At 35.8% G+C, this 19016-nt stretch overlaps 1 protein-coding gene across 2 annotated transcripts in view; it reads left to right on the top strand.

Moving 5' to 3' along the window:
• The window catches only part of SGTB (small glutamine rich tetratricopeptide repeat co-chaperone beta), a 45230-nt gene that overhangs the window by 4223 nt on the left and 21991 nt on the right, over nt 1-19016 (top strand). Inside the window, exons 3-11 of one of the 2 annotated variants that reach the window (XM_075488324.1) lie at nt 2485-2588; nt 3366-3435; nt 7228-7327; nt 9662-9766; nt 12648-12786; nt 12874-12936; nt 15014-15051; nt 15298-15381; nt 16200-18906. In XM_075488324.1, coding sequence (XP_075344439.1) covers nt 2485-2588; nt 3366-3435; nt 7228-7327; nt 9662-9766; nt 12648-12786; nt 12874-12936; nt 15014-15051; nt 15298-15381; nt 16200-16311 — 815 coding nt within the window. In that variant the 3' untranslated portion in view covers nt 16312-18906. Of the gene's footprint in view, nt 1-2484; nt 2589-3365; nt 3436-7227; nt 7328-9661; nt 9767-12647; nt 12787-12873; nt 12937-15013; nt 15052-15297; nt 15382-16199; nt 18907-19016 lie in introns of those variants that run through there. The other variant, XM_075488325.1, reaches the window with a different exon arrangement.

Raw genomic sequence — 19016 nt, 5'->3', positions numbered from 1 at the left:
AACTTGTGCTTGGACAGCAAAAAATGTTGTCAGGTAGTAGGTGTTTGTTGTGAGCCCCAGCTGTTCAGCAGGGAGGTAGGTATCTGTACTGGTTTGCAAGGTGGTCAAGCAAGCTTCAGCAACTGCCTAGGCCTCTGAAAGTGTGTTTGATGATGGAGATAATAAGGAGAACAGATAACTTTGGCCTTTGAAATCAGATAGGGGAAAAAATCTTAGATTAATAGCTCATGTGGTACAGCAAGTCTTTCCCAACTTACTGATGACACCAAGCTTGTGGCAGTTGACAGTGCTTTACTTTGATAATGGGATAGTGAGATGCTGGCAGTTCAGTCTCTTGGGGTACTTTTCAGACAAAAACAAGTCTTCACTCCTTTGACTTTACTAAGGTCAGGTTTTTTGTCACATTAAAACAGGGTAGTTATTGATCTTGTCACAACTTAATACATCTTCTGATTTGGAAAAACATCTTTTTTTGGTTGTTTATTTTTACACAGGTTTCTATTGTTGGCTTGCATGTTAACCAGTGGTTATTATTCTAACCTATGGATTCATGCCATAGTGGGATTCTAACCCATCCATTCATCCCATTTTGTTATACCTGTGATAGATAGATTATAAGGATTATAAATTCCATTTTTCAGTTAAAGGAGAAATGTGGGAGTTCACTGTAACAACTGATTATTTAATGGAAATGCTTACTAGTAATAATACTATACTCACGATTATTTTCTTTAAGCATAATTTGCACTGCCGCACATTGCAAAATCTCCTGTATGATAGAAAGTTGGTGTCACAGACTTAATGCCTTGAGTAAAGAAGGGGGGTGTATTTTAAATTCATGCAAAACTACAAATGAGGTGAAGCATTCAGGAAAGGGAATACCTTTAGGTGAAAGTAAGTTTGAGAGGAAAATTGGTAAGAATACTATGGCAAATGGCTTCCTATTAAGCCATATAAGGAAAACCGAGATGTAATTCCACTGATTTTATGATAGGCCTGGTAATAAGTGCTATTAATATATAATTCAGCATAATCAGTGCTTACTTTACAAGAATTAAGTTTTTCCACGTAGCAGGAGACAAAGGAGTTTAACCCAAATCCTTCAGCACTCTTACTGGGTAATTTAGAACACAGCAAATTGATACACTTTTAGCATTTATAGGTTATAGGAGCAAGTTGTATGCATATTTAGCAATGTATTCAACTGTTACATGTTATCAACATTAATTTGGTATCATACTTGACTTTTTCTGAATAAGTTCTATTTTATGTTATGAGAGTTTTTTAAAAAATTATATCTTCCAGGTTTTACTATTTATTTTACAAATCTACTTTTTCCCCTTTTCTCCTAGCTGTGGCGTAGAAAATAGGCTCCTCAAACTGGCCTCGCTGTTGTTAACTTTCAGTAATTTTACTTTTCTGATTTTGGGTCAGTGTGTTCAGGTTCATTATAATGCAAATAAGAATTCAAATTATATTTATTAACATTGGACTGAAATTCAATTTAAATTCTAAGATTCAGTTTTTACTGATACTTAATTTGAATTTAGCTCCTCCTGGTTATCTACAGTTCGAGTTTAAAAAGTCATTTTTCTGTTCAAACCAAGCTTTACAAAGACTATTCTTTGTTCCTCCTCAGTTTTCAGTCTAAAACGTTTAGGTGATATACCTTAATAAAAACATTCTACTAGATTCTCAAGATGATAGGGAAAATAATTATATCATTCGAGATACTATAATTAACAGGATACATATATATACAGAATTGTATATAGTAATTGCCATTGATCTTCTTTTGCCGAAAAATATGTGAGCACATTAAAACTTCAGGTAGGTATTTGGCTCTACTTTTTTTAGAAATGCTTATTGTGAGTGTATTTGCTTTATTGCAGGTTTAGGAGGGCCATTTCATCCTTACAAAACAGAACATGTGGAAGGATACTGCAGATATATTTTTTAATAGATTAAAGGCTTGTGATTAATGAAGCATTTTATTAATAAACAATGTCTTCGAATGAATATATTTTGTTCCAAAAAAAGATAAGAGTAATAAGTATCTTATATTTATTCTTTACAGTAAAGATGAGCCATTTTCTTCCAACTATTGTGCCACACAAATATATGGCAGTTGTGGTGTTTTGAGGTGGGGTGTGTGTGGGGGTATGAATTGTGGTCCTTTTGTTAAATCCTCATATTTTTATGTTTAAACAAAAAGATATTAAATGATTGAAAGAATTGAAATAAAAGTTTTAAAGCGGTTTAAGAATAATGGCTGAACTATGTATGGATTCCGTATAGCTTATACTATTTTTCAGCAAGTCAATTCTATGGGAATCAGGTAGCCTCTCTTTATTTTGTGTTATGTTCCAAAGAGCTGCTTTTACTAGCTGAATAAGGAAGTGAATCAGCTTTATAAATAAATTAGTGAAATTACACTTCTACTGAGAAACTGGTGACTTACATTTTTTATTTTTTTCTTGTAAGTTGCAATTCAGTGTCTGGAGACTGTGTTTAAGATTAATCTGGAAGATACTCATCTTGCACCTCCACAGCATTTGATAGAAATGTTCACAAATTCTTTTCACAAGGTAAGAACTTCCTTTAGATTCTAGAGTTATTCTGCTGATATGTGCTTAGATTTCATATTGTATACACAACCTTAAAGTGCTATATAGGTCAAAATGATGTGGAAACTTAAGGAAAATATGAAAAAAGTGAAATTTCCATAAAAGCTAGCAGAATGAGAATCTTTTGGGGCAGTGGGAGGAATTAATTTCAGCTAGACAAGGACAATTCCATATAGGATATTATTAAACAGTGGATGTCTCATTCTCACTTGAAAGATTTTGTCCTTCAGTTAAGCATTTTGCAATTCCCAGAGATAATGTCTGCAAAGTGCTTGAGGTCATTCGTAGTTTGCTGATGCTTCTCACTCCCTTCTGGAAATAATTTAGTTGTTCAATTTTAAAAACATCTCCATGAACACTAATCTTAAAATGGGAACTTCAAAAATGTGTACTAATAATATGTGTTATCTGGGATCCCCAGTACAGGAAGCACAGGAACCACCAGGATGGCAAATAGGAGAGTCAGAAGTAAGAAAACCAAGAGTGTAGAGACATATCAGCTCTCTTCCCCTTGACTTCCTTAAAATGTGTGGTGAGCCATAAGGTTTTTTTAGTAGTAGAAAGTAAACTCTTTCTCTTTTAAGGATGTTTTAGTGATGTTTAGTTCTTTCATACTTCCTGTGCACTACAGAAAATCTGGTTGCTTGTTGATACAATGCTACCCAGGATGAAAGAAGTTTTTAACAAAATCAGGGCTTATATTTTCATGAAAAAAAATCTTGGTTTGTTTGCATACAGAATGACATGCTGCCTCTCTCAGATTCTTTACCAGAGGATGTTGAAAAGGCTGACCAACTGAAGGATGAAGGTTTGTAATAAACATAGGAATAAACATCTTAGGCTTTCATTAAGATTTTTAGGTTATCATGAACAGTGATATTATAGCAACTGGGTAACACACACCCCACACAAAAACTTAAGCTTATATTCTCTGGTTATTGTTATGTTGTAAGAGGGCTAAGTGATTTGCTCCATCTGGGGTTCAAGAAAATATAGTCTGTTCTCTCCCTTGCTCAGGAGTTTACTTAAAAACTAAGGGATAACATGTTAAGTCTTCAGCAACATTCCTGAGTAGTAGAAGCTTTAAAGAATGAACAGTTACTGTTTGGCATATTATAGATTTCTCTGTCCATGGAATTGCTATACAAGTTTCTACTTTATATTGAAAAGGTTATGTGATGTCAGGGATTATGTGCTAGCTGATTATTAAAACATTGGTAAAAAGCTGACCCAGCTGAAGCCAGTGGAAAAGTTCTTGTGAACTTACTAGGGTTAGTATTTCACATATGTGAAATAATTTGTGTGCTCTATAAGAATTGCAGAAAAGCCAGTTGTTTATTTTCCCTTTGATAGATGTTTTTGCTGTTATGTGAGGAAAAGCAGCTGTACCACAGAAGTCTTCACTAATGCTACCCAAGAAGGAATCCGTTTTATTTCCCCCCCAAAAAAAGAAGGGAGAAAAAAAGGCATGTAGCACTGATAACTGGTATGAATTGTTATCAGGTGGACTGATGCTTTAGAAATCACATTTTTTGTGACCTGTTGGATTTTCAGAAATTTGAGTTTTACAGAAAAAATAAGTAAGTTTCTAATTGAAAGGCAGATGTAATACTCTCAAAAATTTCAGGATAATGATGTGGAAAAAGTTCTACTGTTTTTGAGAATGAGTTCCATGTCTGTCTTATCTTAAAACTGGTCATCTGTAGTCCTGAATGCAGTCCATTACTGGCTCTGAAACTAAGTTTTCCTAATTGTTGAAGCTGATCATTAGTTCTTTAATTCTAAGGATAAGAGCTCAAACAAGGTTAGGTCACAAGTGAAAATTAGTTTGTAAGTTGTAACATACCTGCTGTGCATGCCGGCTTTTCATTTTGCTGTCTGTTACTGCCAGCTATGGAAAGTGAAGAATATCTGTAGCACTCAGTATGGTTATTGGACTGTAGGGATATTCAGCACTTTCCAGGTGTGGGTGTTATAACAATGCCTGTTTTAAATCTGTGACTTCTGTCTTCTCATCTGTCAGCCCACAAGGGTTTGTGAAATATACTGAGGAAATGAAATTAAACACTTTAATTTATGTGTGTTAACTAACGCTATGTGTTAGTCTTTGAGTGGTGTTACTACAGCAATTCCAAGTCTCTACTGAAAAAAATTAAAGGGTCTAAACTTCGACAAAGGGCCATTTAAAGTGTCAGATATCAGGGGCATTAGTAAGCAGTTTGGAACTGCTTGAAATGCCTCTGGTTAATTTCCCATGATAAAATTAAAACTTCCTGTCCTGTTTTCTAATGCTGCTCTGTCATATTAATCCTCCTCATTTTCACACACATAGTATCTATCACCACTATCATGCTTTTTAGTTATGAGTATTTTCTGCCCTGAGTTAGGGAGATAAATTAGATAACTTGGATATGACCCATATCTTCTATAATACTGTAATTCTGTAACTGTCATTTCCTCATTTCTATCTATATGTCCTTACCAATGGAATAACTTCCCTTACCTTGTGGCCACCAGCCTGCTCCTCCTCTGCTCTCAATCCAGTCCTAGTACCTGTAGAAACTGGCTAATGAATGGCAAAACAAAATGAGATAGCTGAATTTTCTTTCTTGGTTGTTATAAAACCAGGAAGTAATATACCTTCCAGACTAGTAAATACTTGAATTTACTTGCCTACCCTTGTATATCACTTGACACTTTGGCTTAATGTAAGCTATGTAAGAGCACAGATTATGTGCAGGTTTGTATAGTGTAGCAGTGGCTTGATCCTAAAAAGATCTGGGTATTACCATGGTATAAATTATAACAATAGGTAGTATTTTTGTTATAGAGGACACACATTCAAAAGTATACCATTTGTGGGGTTTTTTTTTGTCTTAAGAATTTTTGTCTGGCGTTAAAATAAAACATTACAGTTGCTTTTCCTTTTGTCCTGAATTGCTTAATCTCAGCAGAAATAGTAGGTCTCACTATTTTTCTGTTTTTCTTTAGCCAATTTTGAGCTGGAGAGAGAGAGAGCAAGAAAGGTACCCACTGATACTAGCTCCAACTTAGCCCTGTACCCCAGGTCATCTTTAGTTCAGAGCCGTATCAGAAATTTCAACTTTGATAGTCATTAATGGCAGGTTTTTTCTAGAGAAATGTTAACTGCTGCAATCTCATTTAGTGCAGCTAACTTGCAAGTCTTTTATCTGACAACAGGATTTAGTGCACAGACCTTTTACCTTAGATCAAAGGAAAGATGTGTAGATGGTGGGCCTGTAGAAATGAGAGAGTTATGGTTACATTCTGTGTATATTTTGAAGGTATACATGAAATTACAGTTTCAGTTTGCCTTTGCACTGGCAGGGATTGCTGACAGTCTAGTGTATCACTATTGAGGTGATTTTGTACTACCTTGATGATACTTAGTTACTTAAATCTGTTTTTGTTTATTAAGCGCTCCCTGTTCACAAATAAATGCAAGTATAGTTGTTTTCAGTTAGTACAGGCACCTAGGACTGCTTGCTCTGCAGACTTCTGCCTTCCGTCAGAGACAAAATGTTGCACTGACTGAACTTTTCCAGCCTTTGCTTATGCAGTTACCTACATCTGTAGTGACCTGTTGACCTATGCCTTCTCTTGCTTATTTTGGGGGAGGGTTGAAATATTTTGCCAAAATACAAGGAAGTCAGTGGAAGTCTATAATTTTCCTGACAATTTCTTGACTTTGCTGGGAAACCAAGGCTCCTGTAGTATCTAGGAGGCCAAAGATCTGTAGCCGCAGGACTAGGGAGAACCTTAAGCTTGGGCACTCTGAACTAGGACTTTTTCTCTATTACTCTGTCATCAGGAAAGAAAGAAACTACCAGGACTGCCCTGTGTTGGGGAGGAAAGAATGTGTAAGGTATCTTTTGTTTTGAAAGACCTTACTCCAGAATTTTCTTTCCATAGAAAAGGTATATTTTTATATTTTTTTTCAGTGGACTTAAAAAATATGAAATATGAAACTTTGTTATAGAGTAGAAGTTCTGAGCTTTGTTGGTGAGAAATGTTACCTCTGAATCATTTTAGATTGCCTGTGCTATACATACTTTTCATTATCTTAACGAACGAATTATGTGGCATCACAAAAGTGGGGCTTGTGTGCTTACTTTTGCTTTTATTTGATTTTCCATGTTACATGGATTGTTACAAGCCAGTTGTTGGGACATGTGAGAAAATGAGACCAAAGAGGAATTATCATATAGCCTATTGGATTATGAGGCTTTCAAAGACAGTTAAGACTGATGAATCTATATTACAGTGGAACTGCAATTACAGTTACACTTCTCAACAAAGTGATTTTTGTGTAACAGCAGAAACTAGCTGGAAAGTGTGAAATAGCAAGATGAGAAGGGAAAGGTTTATGTAGTGGACTACAATGTACGTAATAAACTTTACAGACATAGTAGATATTTTTATTTGCATTATTCCATGCCAGTTCTATTTAAAAGAATGTATCTTGAAAAAGTGCAGTCATAACTACCCTATATAGATGCTATAATGTGGCTACTCTATTTCTTTCATACATAGCACTGTATCTTTTAACTACTTAAGAGCTTTTTATAATTTATTTCAGGTAATAATCATATGAAAGAAGAAAATTATGGTGCTGCAGTGGATTGTTATACTAGGGCTATAGAACTGGATCCAAACAATGCAGTCTATTACTGCAACAGGTAAAACCAAAACAATACACACTTTTCATTCCCGAACTTTATTAACATTATTTTAAAGATAAATTGTGAAGTAGATCAAAACAACATGAGGCTAGAAAACCCCACTATTCAGAAATTTATCATGTTACATTTGTAAAAGATCTAAAGCGAAAGTGAGCTCATTCAGCATATCTGTATCACTTAAAGGTGTAATATGGACTTTAAAATTACTTGTAACACTTGAGATCAGGTTTTTGTGAGTGTTGGCTGTGATTCCCAGTCTGTTGAAAGTAGTAAGAGCCTTTATTTTTGGTGTTCTTGTGGCTCAGCTGCCATCTCTATCTCCCCTAGTATGGACTTTCCCTGGAAAAAATAGCATCAATGTGGATATGCCATTTTGGAGATTTCAAGCTTTGTATAAATACTCAGCATTTTTATGCATGACCTGTTGAAAAATAACAAGGCTGTTGTAGTTTCATTGTATAATCTGTTCTTCAGCATAGTGAAGACGTAGTGACACGGGAGCAGATGAAGTCTGGAAGTGCACGTTAACCCAGCAGCAGAAGTATGCTCTTTCAGTATACTGCCCAGAAGACCAGCAGCAAAGGCAGTACAGTCTATGAGGCCTACTGGAACTAGCCTGCCTCTAGAGCCACTCTGCTCTAAACTCTTCAGTGCCTCTGTTACCAGAAGGATATATTAACTTAAGTGTTGTCAATCTGGCCTTGTGGCACTGTAACCAGTGGATTTTTCTATTTTGGGAGCTACACTTCCATTACTCCAGAGTTTAGATTGTGATAAATACAAGTGAAAGACTCAGTGTTTCGTGGCAAGCATAAAGAGGAAGGAAATAGCAGTTTACTAATATTTTGCATCTTTAAGATGGCAGTTCGAAGTGTAAATCATCTATTTTCCTTGAGAAAACTGATAACATAAGTGATTTTAGGTATAAAATGGAAATACAAGACCAGATTCAAAAGCCTCCCAAAATCACTGAAAGTTTCCTCAGTAGAATGGGCTTAAGCACCAAATCTGTAATTGGCAACAGTAGAAATACTTCACTTTGTGTGTTACATCATCACGTATCACATTTGGGAGGATCAAAATGAATCTTGATGTCAGTAAGCACAGTATTGTATGAAGTTATTTAAAAGAAGACAGGCAGTTGTTGGAGTTTTGTGGGTAATGTGGTATTTGAATAAATGTAGGCCTTATTCTTATCTTTCTTAAGCTAGTTTTGGAGCAATGGAGACATGTTGCCTTCACCAGTATTGCTTTTTACTCACAGCAGTGGGAAAAAGAGAGAGCTGAGATGCCCTTGAAGTTTTAACTGGCCATATAAATTTTTTGTAAACATGGAAAAAACATTTTCTGCTCAAACACATGAGAGACTAAGCATTGTCCCCAGCTTTTATCCATACATCTTCACTGGCATCTGTGGAGTTGGACAACTGTTATGCAGCCTAAATATTTAAAATATATAAGTAGTCCCATTCAGAAGAGCTTTTTATCAAAGTCAGAAAAAATATGCAATTTGGAGGTTATCACAGGAGAAAGGATTGAATGTAGTGATGACTGTAGCATCTAGCATTCCTAATAAAAAAGAAGAATGCTTTATGCAATGGAAATACTGTCATTTCTACTGTAGTTTTTTAATCAAGGAAGAACAAATTAGAGTGTTTTGAGACCTTTCAAACTGGGGAAGTTTTGATTATTTATCTGTTCCAATGTCCTTTTTAGTTTGGGCAGGTCTTTAATCTCATTGTACAAACACCCACAACATTTAGTATTTCTCTGGTGTAGAAGTGCAATTGTAATTTAGTAATTTAGTGATTATTGAGAAATGTTATCCAGATTTACCTGCAAGCATGAGTTGCCTGCTGAAAAATTGAGCAGGGAAAAATCACAGCATTCTTCTGAATGTCAGTAAAACTATACTTCTTGCTGGAAAACGCCAGTTGTATAAAATACTTTTGCTTAAACAATGATTTTATGTAAAATACTACTTGAGAGTTTCACTTCTTGTAATAGGTTTTGTGATGTATTTTGTGCATAGTCATATGCTGGATCTAAAACAGTTCTAGAATTATTTATCCTTTGTGTCCTCAAAGGTGAGTGTGTGTTCTCCAAAACCCTAGTCTAGCAATGCACTTAAGCACATACTTAATTCAGAACATTTGCTTGTCCTACTTAATTGAGGAAAGCTGAGGCATTGCCTGACTAGTGAATGAGAAGTCAGTAAGACTAAACAAGTCTGAAGTTAGTCATGGACATGTGAATATCTAAGCTTGGGTTTTTTTCTTTTATTGTTTTTTTTGACAAAGCTCTCTCCCTTCCCTCCCGTCTTCGTCTTAGGGCTGCTGCTCAAAGTAAGCTCAATAACTACAGTGAAGCAATAAAGGATTGTGAGAGAGCCATAGCAATAGATCCAAAATACAGCAAAGCATATGGAAGAATGGGGTAAGCTAATACAAATCTGAGTAAACACTGAAGACCCAAGTGTAAATCACCATAGATTTTCTGAAATAAGTGGAGCTAAGTTGTTTTACTTAGCTGACATTCTTGTTCTGAATGTGTAGCAATTTTCTGAAGATGACCCTGTCAGGCTGTCAGCTTCAAGTTTTATATATATGGTTGATCTCAGCATGTTCATATCAGATTTCATCAGTTTGCAATTTTTCTTCTTTCAGGTTATAAACTTTGCAAATTTATAACTTAGAAAGTCATGATGTGGGTTTTTTTCTACCTCCTACCTAGTAATGAGTAATCAAAATTCTGCAGTTGGAACAGTGAATCTGTTAATGATGCTGTTAGAGAACAGAATCCTAAAAATATTGGGGCTTCACACTAGCAGGAATAGTGGCTTAATTTTTCTGTTCAGTAGCTCTTTGGAAGTAGATATTTTAGCAAGACTAAGCTATATCCTTTTAGTAGTCTTTCTCAGTCATGTCTGAGAGATTAACAGTAGAGCCTTTTTGGGTGGTGGGTCTGATTAAATGCTATCTGAAAAAAATGTCAGGAATGTTCTGAATGGGTTATCTGCTTGAGTGAAGGGCCATTCTTCCAAGATGTGTAGCTTTGCATTTTCAATAATCAAACATATTGTGGGTGTGGGCTGAATGCTGCATAAGGCTTTTGAGGTTACATCCATACTAGTAAATTAAAAAATGCTTGGGATTGTTCGTTGGGTCAGCTGGCACAAAATGGCTCTCTCCACGTTATTAAAATCTAGTTTGCAATATGGAATGGCCACATCCAAACTGCCTATTGCTAAATCGAGCTGTCCTGTGTTAAATTCTGAACCATGCCCCAAAATTGTCTGGGATAATGCTTGTTGGCCTGGGACAAAACCATGCTAGGGGGCATTTATTTAAGATCAAAGATTATGGAATTCTATCACTTGAAAACTTTCCATGATACAGTTTATTTTACTAATACAAATGTTGCCTGACTGGCTTTTGAGATGATTCATTCACTTTGAAATTTTAGGGACTGTTGAATTGGTTTTGTCCTATTTTAACTCCCTTTAGATCATTTCTTCATATAGCACAACCCAAGATCCCCTGATTTCAGTGAGATGGAGGGAAGCTACAGGCTGATTTAATTGGAAATTGGAGGTTATTTTAGAGTTTTGGATGTAAGACCAGTGTGCCTTTTGATACACAATGTAAGTGGGATCGTTCTCGGGCAATCAAGTTTCCCTTTTTTTGATTGTCTTGCTGTTTTGATAGAGGATATATTTTGAGCAACAAGCCATTGCTTAACTTAGGAGATTGATATAATAATACATTTGGCACAGGCTGAATTAGGAAACAGTGCTTGTTTAGTAATAACTGAAAAAAACAAGTGCAGAAACTACCTTCTCAACCAAAAGTCCTTATGAGAAAGCTGTGTTTTCTGACTGCATTATGCAGGCATATCAGTTTTTCACAGGATTTGAGAGAAACTCTTTATACGTCACAGAGAGATGCAGAAGTGCCACAGAAATATGCACAGATGGGAGCCCTGTAGGCAGTTAAAGTGATACTTCCAGCATGACCCTGAGAGAGCGCTTGTCTGGGTAGGAATTGTCAGCAAAGAAACTGTTGCCCACTGTTCTGTGTTCCAAGAAGCAGAATTTTACATACTTTCTCTGTAAAAAACCACAATTGCATCACAGAAATACCAGATTGCATTTCTTGTCTGTTCAGAAACTATTTTGGCAAGTTAATGGCCCAAAAGGGAGAATGTTTTTTATGGGAGTAACTGTTAAGAGAGAAAACATTAATATTGCGTTGGTTCCTCCAGGAGCATTACTGGAAACTCCTGGAGTTTCATACGGTTATTGAGTTTGTCATCACTGAGAGTAATGACTGTGACTGATACATCCAACACACTGAGCTCTCTTGCCTGAGATAAAATAACAAGGTCTGTTAGTGGGTGTTAGCACAGGCTTATCAACCCAGTCTGTGTAGCTCAGCAAATACTAAAGGGAGACTGGAATATTAAATTGCGGAATGTGGGTTACACAGATCTTTCACAGATTACACAAAATTTGGAAAAGATCAGTTTAGTTTTGTAGTCAGTATAAATTGAAAATACAGTAGAAGATAGAATTGAAACTGCAAGTAGATGGACTTCTGGAATAGCTCAAAGAAAGATGATGTTTTAAATGTGGTAGCTAATTGAATTTGAAAACAAACACTCCTTCAAAAGTAGTAGATCTGTCCTGTGCTTTCCTGAGCTGCTGGAGAAGAATGTTTTTCAAAACATTAAGGAGACTTCCCTGATACAAAGGTTTCTTACAGCATCTTAGAGATGCTACTACTATCCTGTATAACCCATTTGTCAAGCTGTTGAAGTAGAAGATCTGAAAGGAGAACCTTGCACTGATCCCAAGACAAAAATCTATTATGCTGAAACTTGTGGTTCCAGTATTTGGTTTCTTGAAGCTGCAGAACTCACGTTAAGAGTATCTTCACCCTACTTACACCTTCTGAATGATCTCTTGGATCAAAAGGACTGAGACAATGCTTAGAGGAATTCCTGAGCTTATGCAAAGAGGCATGGATGCTGGATCCAGCTTGTGCTCTCAAATACAGACTAAATCACTTGATGATGCCAAGGAGTTAACTTGCTTATATATGGAACAGACAATGCAAGATGAGTTCTTGAGGGATCATCTCTTCTGCAAAAACAAGTGCTTACACTAAGCAATAGTAGCACAATAGCAAAACTTGCTTTAACTTAGTGCTCAAGCTAAAAATTAGTTGTGAGATACTGTTTTACTTAGAACAGAAAATGTATCATTATCTTTTGATGGTCATTATGTTCTACCCAGGATTTCTTTATTTCACATTAGGTTGGCTCTGACCTCAGTGAATAAATATGAAGAAGCAGTTATCAGTTACCAAAAAGCACTGGATCTTGATCCAGAGAATGACTCTTATAAGTCAAATTTGAAAATAGCAGAACAGAAACTGAGAGACATGTCCAGTCCTGTAAGTTAGCTCTATATCTATTTATTTACAACAGTTTTAACTGGGATTTTCTAGGTAAACTTATCTTCGATTGCAATTTGTTTGTAGACTGGAACTGGACTGAGTTTTGACATGGCAAGCTTGATAAACAATCCTGCCTTCATTAGCATGGTGAGTATACTTCAAGCTCTACATTATAATGTTTTTAAAACTGAAGTTTTAAGAACACTTCTTGTTTAATAACACAAGCGATTTTAATTATTATAATGGCAATGGTTTCATTATAGTGAATTTAAACTTTTCTAAGTCATTTTACACTCAAAACAAGAAGTGAAGCATAGATCTCCTATAATGCCTGTCTTATTTCCAGTTGATTCTATCTTACTTATGAACAACAATGTGCTTCGATTAGCTATGCTGTTTTTATAGATGGCATGATAGTAAAACACTTGTCAACAGCATGGTGAAAATTTCTTTTCTATTCCCCACATAGCAGTTAACAACGAATACAAAGAAATAATCTGTCAAGTGAATAGCAGGTGATTCAGATGCAGTCTACCCAAGGCTAAAGTAACTCCGCCTGGGGAGACCTATCCAAGAGACCTTTCTGTTCTTACTCTTTCAAATTACCCCTGACATCCTTAAGTGTGCAAAACTTTGTGAGACGTGCAAACAATGAATATAAATAACATGTAGTGCATTCCTTTACTTCCAGTACAATGGCAAATTGTGGTTTTGTCCCTCAGTAGTTTTTCTCCATGCATGGCTTTCTTAGCTAAATGGTATTAATTAACTTTGAAGAATGGAATTTGGAGAAGAAAAGAAAAAAATACTTATTTCCTTTGAGAACTCAGTTAAAACTTTACTGCCCCTCTGGTAGCTTCATTAGACAGGACATTTCAACCAGTGCTTCCGTGTGGAAGTGCACTGCATGCAAGAGAGCTCAATACATCTGGTCTGATACTATGGTCCAAATAACAGAGATGGTAGGCAAGGAAGAAGTGAGTGAGTTCTCCGATGGCGTTAGTGATTAAATAGCACTGGAACCCTGTGTACCACTTTATTGGCCACATGACTTTGTCTGCATCTGTTTAGAGTCAAATATGTACTCTTCAATATGGAGCTAACTATGAGGAAAGGATTTTTTGCATCATTTCCAGAAGATGCCTTGTCAAGTGGATAGAACACAGGGCATTCAGCCAGCAACGAATTAATTATTTTCCTGTGGTGTAGTTTTTTGTTTTGTTTTGAAGGAAAAAAATTGACTCGCTGTCTGACCTTGAGAAAGTTACTTCTAGCCTCCATTTTGGGCCCCTAACCTAGATCAGACTTGTTACTGATGGAAGAAAGAAAAAAAAGAAAAAATCCTGTATTACCCACAGAATTGACTTGAATGTGGCATTTTATATCTAACTGTAGGCTAGAGAAAACAGTTGATGTACTTTTGAGACATATATATGGAGATATATTGATCAATAAAATGAATATTGTATATATCTGGTTTTTGTAGTATGTTTCTTTAATAAGAGATACTGCATTGTGCCTATTGGTCTTTATTCTTACAGACACTGATTTCTGTAGGAATTATATTACTAACTTTAGAACATCACCTGGTTTATTCTATAGTATCTGTCCATATACACCCTTATACTGTGGTAAACACAATATAATTTTTGAGGTATCTTATGATTGAGAAATTTAGATAACCTCATGCTTACTACAAAGTAAGAAGATATGCAATTACCACAGAAGATGCATGTTACCACAAAACCATGCTACAAAGTAAGTCCACTCTCTGGTTTACTCTGCAATATTTTGTGGCCATAATCTTAACAGTTTATACCCAGTAGTAATAGTAGTTGCAAAGCTGACTGGGAATCAACAAAATACAGACCTTTCTTCAAAAAGCCCAATAGAAAACCTTTGTCCTTGGAAGTCTTAAATTTTTTTTTTTCTGGTACTGGGTTTTTATATTTAATGTCTTGTCATATTTTTCATGTCTGAATCTGAAATCACTATTTTTTACCTAACATGCAACAAATTGTCTCAGCTTCATATCCTTGAAATACATTCCTGTAATTATTCTGTTTGCTGGGGACCATACATCTCTGTGCACATAAACTTAGCTTAATTTTGTAATACAGCATAGAATACAGCATGTGTTTTGTTGGTGTTTTTTCCACATTTTCCTCAGTGATATCTAAGTAGTAAACGTATTATAATTTCAGCTATATATTGTCTATTCTAGGCAGCAAGCTTAATGCAGAATCCTCAAGTTCAACAATTGTAAGTATTAAAATGGAGTACCATTAATACAAGTGTCTTTAGGGGTTTGAATTAATAAGGGAAAAGGTGGATAGTACTATATTCCTGAAAATGTAATTTTATTTTTGCTTACTGTAAATAACCCTACTGCAGTTTCTTCTTCTTGCAGCTTATTTCCTCCCGGCAATTTAATTAAGAACTATGGTTTATTGCTTACTGTAAAGGTCCCTGCATACCCCAATGCCAACACTGTGCTAACTGTTCCAGGATGTCGGGGATGATGTCAAACGCCATTGGTGGCCCTGCTGCAGGTGTTGGTGGCCTGTCGGATTTGTCCAGCCTGATACATGCGTAAGTAAGAATTGCATAGTTTTAACTGTTACATTTGTAGAAGCATCATTGTGCAACATCTATTTAAAAGGGATAGTGTCAAGCCAGTTATACTGTGGCCTGTCCCCATTGTATGCCTGATTATTATTAAAACTGAGAACTTGAAGACTTATTTTCTACTATCTTGTTTGTTTGCTTTGTACATTTCCATCAATTGGAATGACTGAACTGGTAAACCAAACTAGTAAAGCAGTGTTACGCTTATCTTTTACATGGAATTAATCTCACCTCTTAATTTAACTCTTAAGCTACAGCTGTTATGGAGATGGATCTGTCATTACTTCAGTCATACAAGACATAAAGGTGTAATTGTATGCTTGCTTTCTGCTAATGACATCTTGCTCACAAGTACAAGTTGGCAGCCACACACTGTATTTCTGGAAAACCTAATATAAGGTTGCACTTCAACTACAAGAGTAGTTACCTTAAACACCTAGAATGGATCCTCTCAAAAAGAAGGGAGCAAATCACTGGAGCAGATTTGTTGCTAAATTTTAGTTTTACCAAGTAAGGCAATACATTTTCCTCCATGTTGTCAAGTAGAAGTAATAGTCCTGAAGAATGAAAATGAAGATCTGATTGTAATGGTGTTTGGAGAGATTTTAACTAGATAAAGCCATAATACTACAAATATCTTCATTAAGACGATATAGCAAGTTATCTTTAGTTTTAACTTTCATATAATGCACCTTTCAGTTGTATTGGGATATCGTTTTCTTACAAATGCTGCTTGTCAGTTTTTTTCACTTGTTGATTTTACTTAAAACTGTTCAACACAGGGGGCAGCAGTTTGCACAACAGATACAGCAGCAGAATCCAGAGCTCATAGAGCAACTGAGAAATCATGTCCGGAGCAGATCTTTCAGTGGCAGCACTGAAGAGCATTCCTGACTTAAAGGAGGCATGTGAATTGGAATGGTATATAACCCCAAAATGCATACCATAGTTAGTGGCAAAAGCACCATTGCAACTCTTCTGCTTGAATAGAAGACAGAAAATTCTTTGTGCGTGTTTGCAAACAAGAACAAATCTGTTAAACAGATCTACTGCACATAACTTGGAACATATCATTTATGTATACTTACTCCTCTGAAACTTAATACACTAAATGGGTGGTTTATTAAAATCCCTAAGTACAAGTCATTTTCAGTATGTGCATTAGATTGATCTCCAGGGCTATTGAGTAGGGAGGAGTTTTGTAGTGGGCTTATCTTGCATAACAGCTTAATTCTAAAATCCTAGTGTAAAAGGCACATTATTCTTATGGTGAAAATCATTATGGCTGTACTCCCTGTCAAATATTGAAACAATAGGCCCATCTGATGTACCCTTTTATAATGAGCATAAATCAATGTTGGAGTATAGAGTGTACTTAAAACTAATGCTTGAAAAGTCTGTTTCTTTAAGCCTGTGGAGGGGCCATCATTACATCAGTAACATGAAATATTTTTCAGCTTCATTGGGCAGGTGGGAGGGAAATGATTGCATATGAAGGAGTACCACAAATTGTAGAGAAAGAAGATCTAATCCTGAGTAGGATAATACACAGAAACCAAACCAGAACTTGGCTTCGGAAAAGAAAGAGTATAAAGAAGTTTTAGGCTTTTCTACTGCCATGTATACCCTCAGAATATGATGGTAGCCCTGGAGGTCAGCATTATGGCACTATTTTCCTAGGCATGGCAAACTGTATTACATTCTGAAGTATGCAGTATTTAACATAAGCTTAAAATTCTTAAGTGTAATAAGCTAAAACTGATCCTGTGACTGTACAAATAACTAGTACTGAAAAATTATCAAAAAATAACTGCCTTAGAAAGAAGGATTCTCTTTCTATTCTTGTGTGGCAAATCACTGGATTAAACAATTAAGGATTTAAGTTTCACTACACATATCTATCTTAAGTGATGGTTATATGGCCAAGTTGAAGATTTTTCCACTCTATAGTATTTCTGTTCCTACCCTGGCTTTTCTTGCTCAGTTAATCTTAGTCTTTCAAAGACCACTGCTTTTGTGTATTTTTATTATGTTAACTTTTTTATTCTGCTTACTGTTCACACTGCTTTCTGGTACAAGGTACACTTGTTTTTACTCCAGGGAGGTTCTCACCACTCACGCTTTCCTCTTTGTGTATCAAAACTAATTTGAGGAGCCTGCTTTGATTCCTAAGACAAAGTGATCTCTTAGATCTGGCCAGTTAGGCTGGAGAAGGTATGTGGAGGAGTAACAATAGACTGAGAAATACAGAGGAACTCCTGGACCTCAGACATTATATATCTGATTCATCTTGTGGTCAAAAAAGAGTACTTCAAGTAGAAGCAAATGCAAAATTTGAAGCTAAGTCATGTACTTGACTCTAACAAATGCTAATTTTGCATCTATTGTATGAGTCTTCCCCTGCTAAAATGGGGGAAAAAAATGCAGCTGGATCCAAGGAGAAATTAAAAGAATTGGAGAAAACACAAAAATAGGAAATCCATATTACCATCCGTTGAATGAAGAGGTAAAGCGTAATAAAGCAACTTAAACAACTTTAAGACATTTCATACTTTATTCAATAGAGCTTGCCTATACACAGCATTAAAATGCTTTTTAAAATTCTCTGTATGTTGCTGTAGCTGCCTTTTTGAGGCTGTAGATACTTAAGCTTTACATTAAATACATTTCCAAGTAACAGCTTCTGACTTAACATCTGATGACAAAAAAGAAAATCCTGAACAGGATCTTATTTCAGAGGTAGTTCAGATCCTGAATCTAATCCATTCAAGAAAACAGCTACTTAAGTTCAGTTACATCTAATAGGACAAGACGTTTACAAGAAAGATCGACAGAGGCTGTAGGTACATACAAACGTTGTTTGGAGTAGTGTCTTGCGTCAGGAGAGAAGCATTGCTCCTAGCATATCTCCTGTTAAACTTCACAGTTCCTCTTAGTTCTCCCTTTCATATTTTCAACTGCTCAAAGTGAGTTTTACTAACTTTGATAAGATGAACCAATAAATCCAGAGTGCATGGGACAGCACTGCAATATCTCTCACACTCAATTTATCCTTACTTAGTGACAGCAATCTTCATATGGTCAGTTACCTTTCTACTTTAAGACAGAAAGAGTGTCAAGAACCTCTTGAGAGTTCCTCAAGAACTACAAAATACAAAAATATTCAAAGACTGGCTGTAGAAGTTGTACTGTCAAGTACAAGCCCTGTAGCTTACTGGATTTATGGGATAACTATCCCCAAGGTTAAATGGAATGAAACATCAGTTAGTTATCTGAAAACTACTCTTGAAGTCATCTTTATAGAGTGGTAATGTTCATGTCACATACTACAATATTGTCATGTTTAGGTTTTACTCCAGTACAGATATGTAACCAGAGTATTTATTAAAACATTGATGGCATTAGCTAACCCTTTAGGAATGTGCTCAACTGGCACAATACTTAACTTGTAAACATTCTTGCTTCTTGTATACTAAGAGAAAGGGCTTTATAGCCTAAATAAAAAACAATGAAACCAATAACAGGAGCTGCATTACATGCTTTTCCCTTGAAACCAGGAACAGAGGGATCATTTATGCTAAAGTCTATTTTGCCTTGAA

This window comes from Mycteria americana, chromosome Z, assembly GCF_035582795.1.
Source record: "Mycteria americana isolate JAX WOST 10 ecotype Jacksonville Zoo and Gardens chromosome Z, USCA_MyAme_1.0, whole genome shotgun sequence".
NCBI lineage: Eukaryota > Metazoa > Chordata > Aves > Ciconiiformes > Ciconiidae > Mycteria > Mycteria americana.
This window is presented reverse-complemented; position numbering and strand designations above follow the sequence as displayed.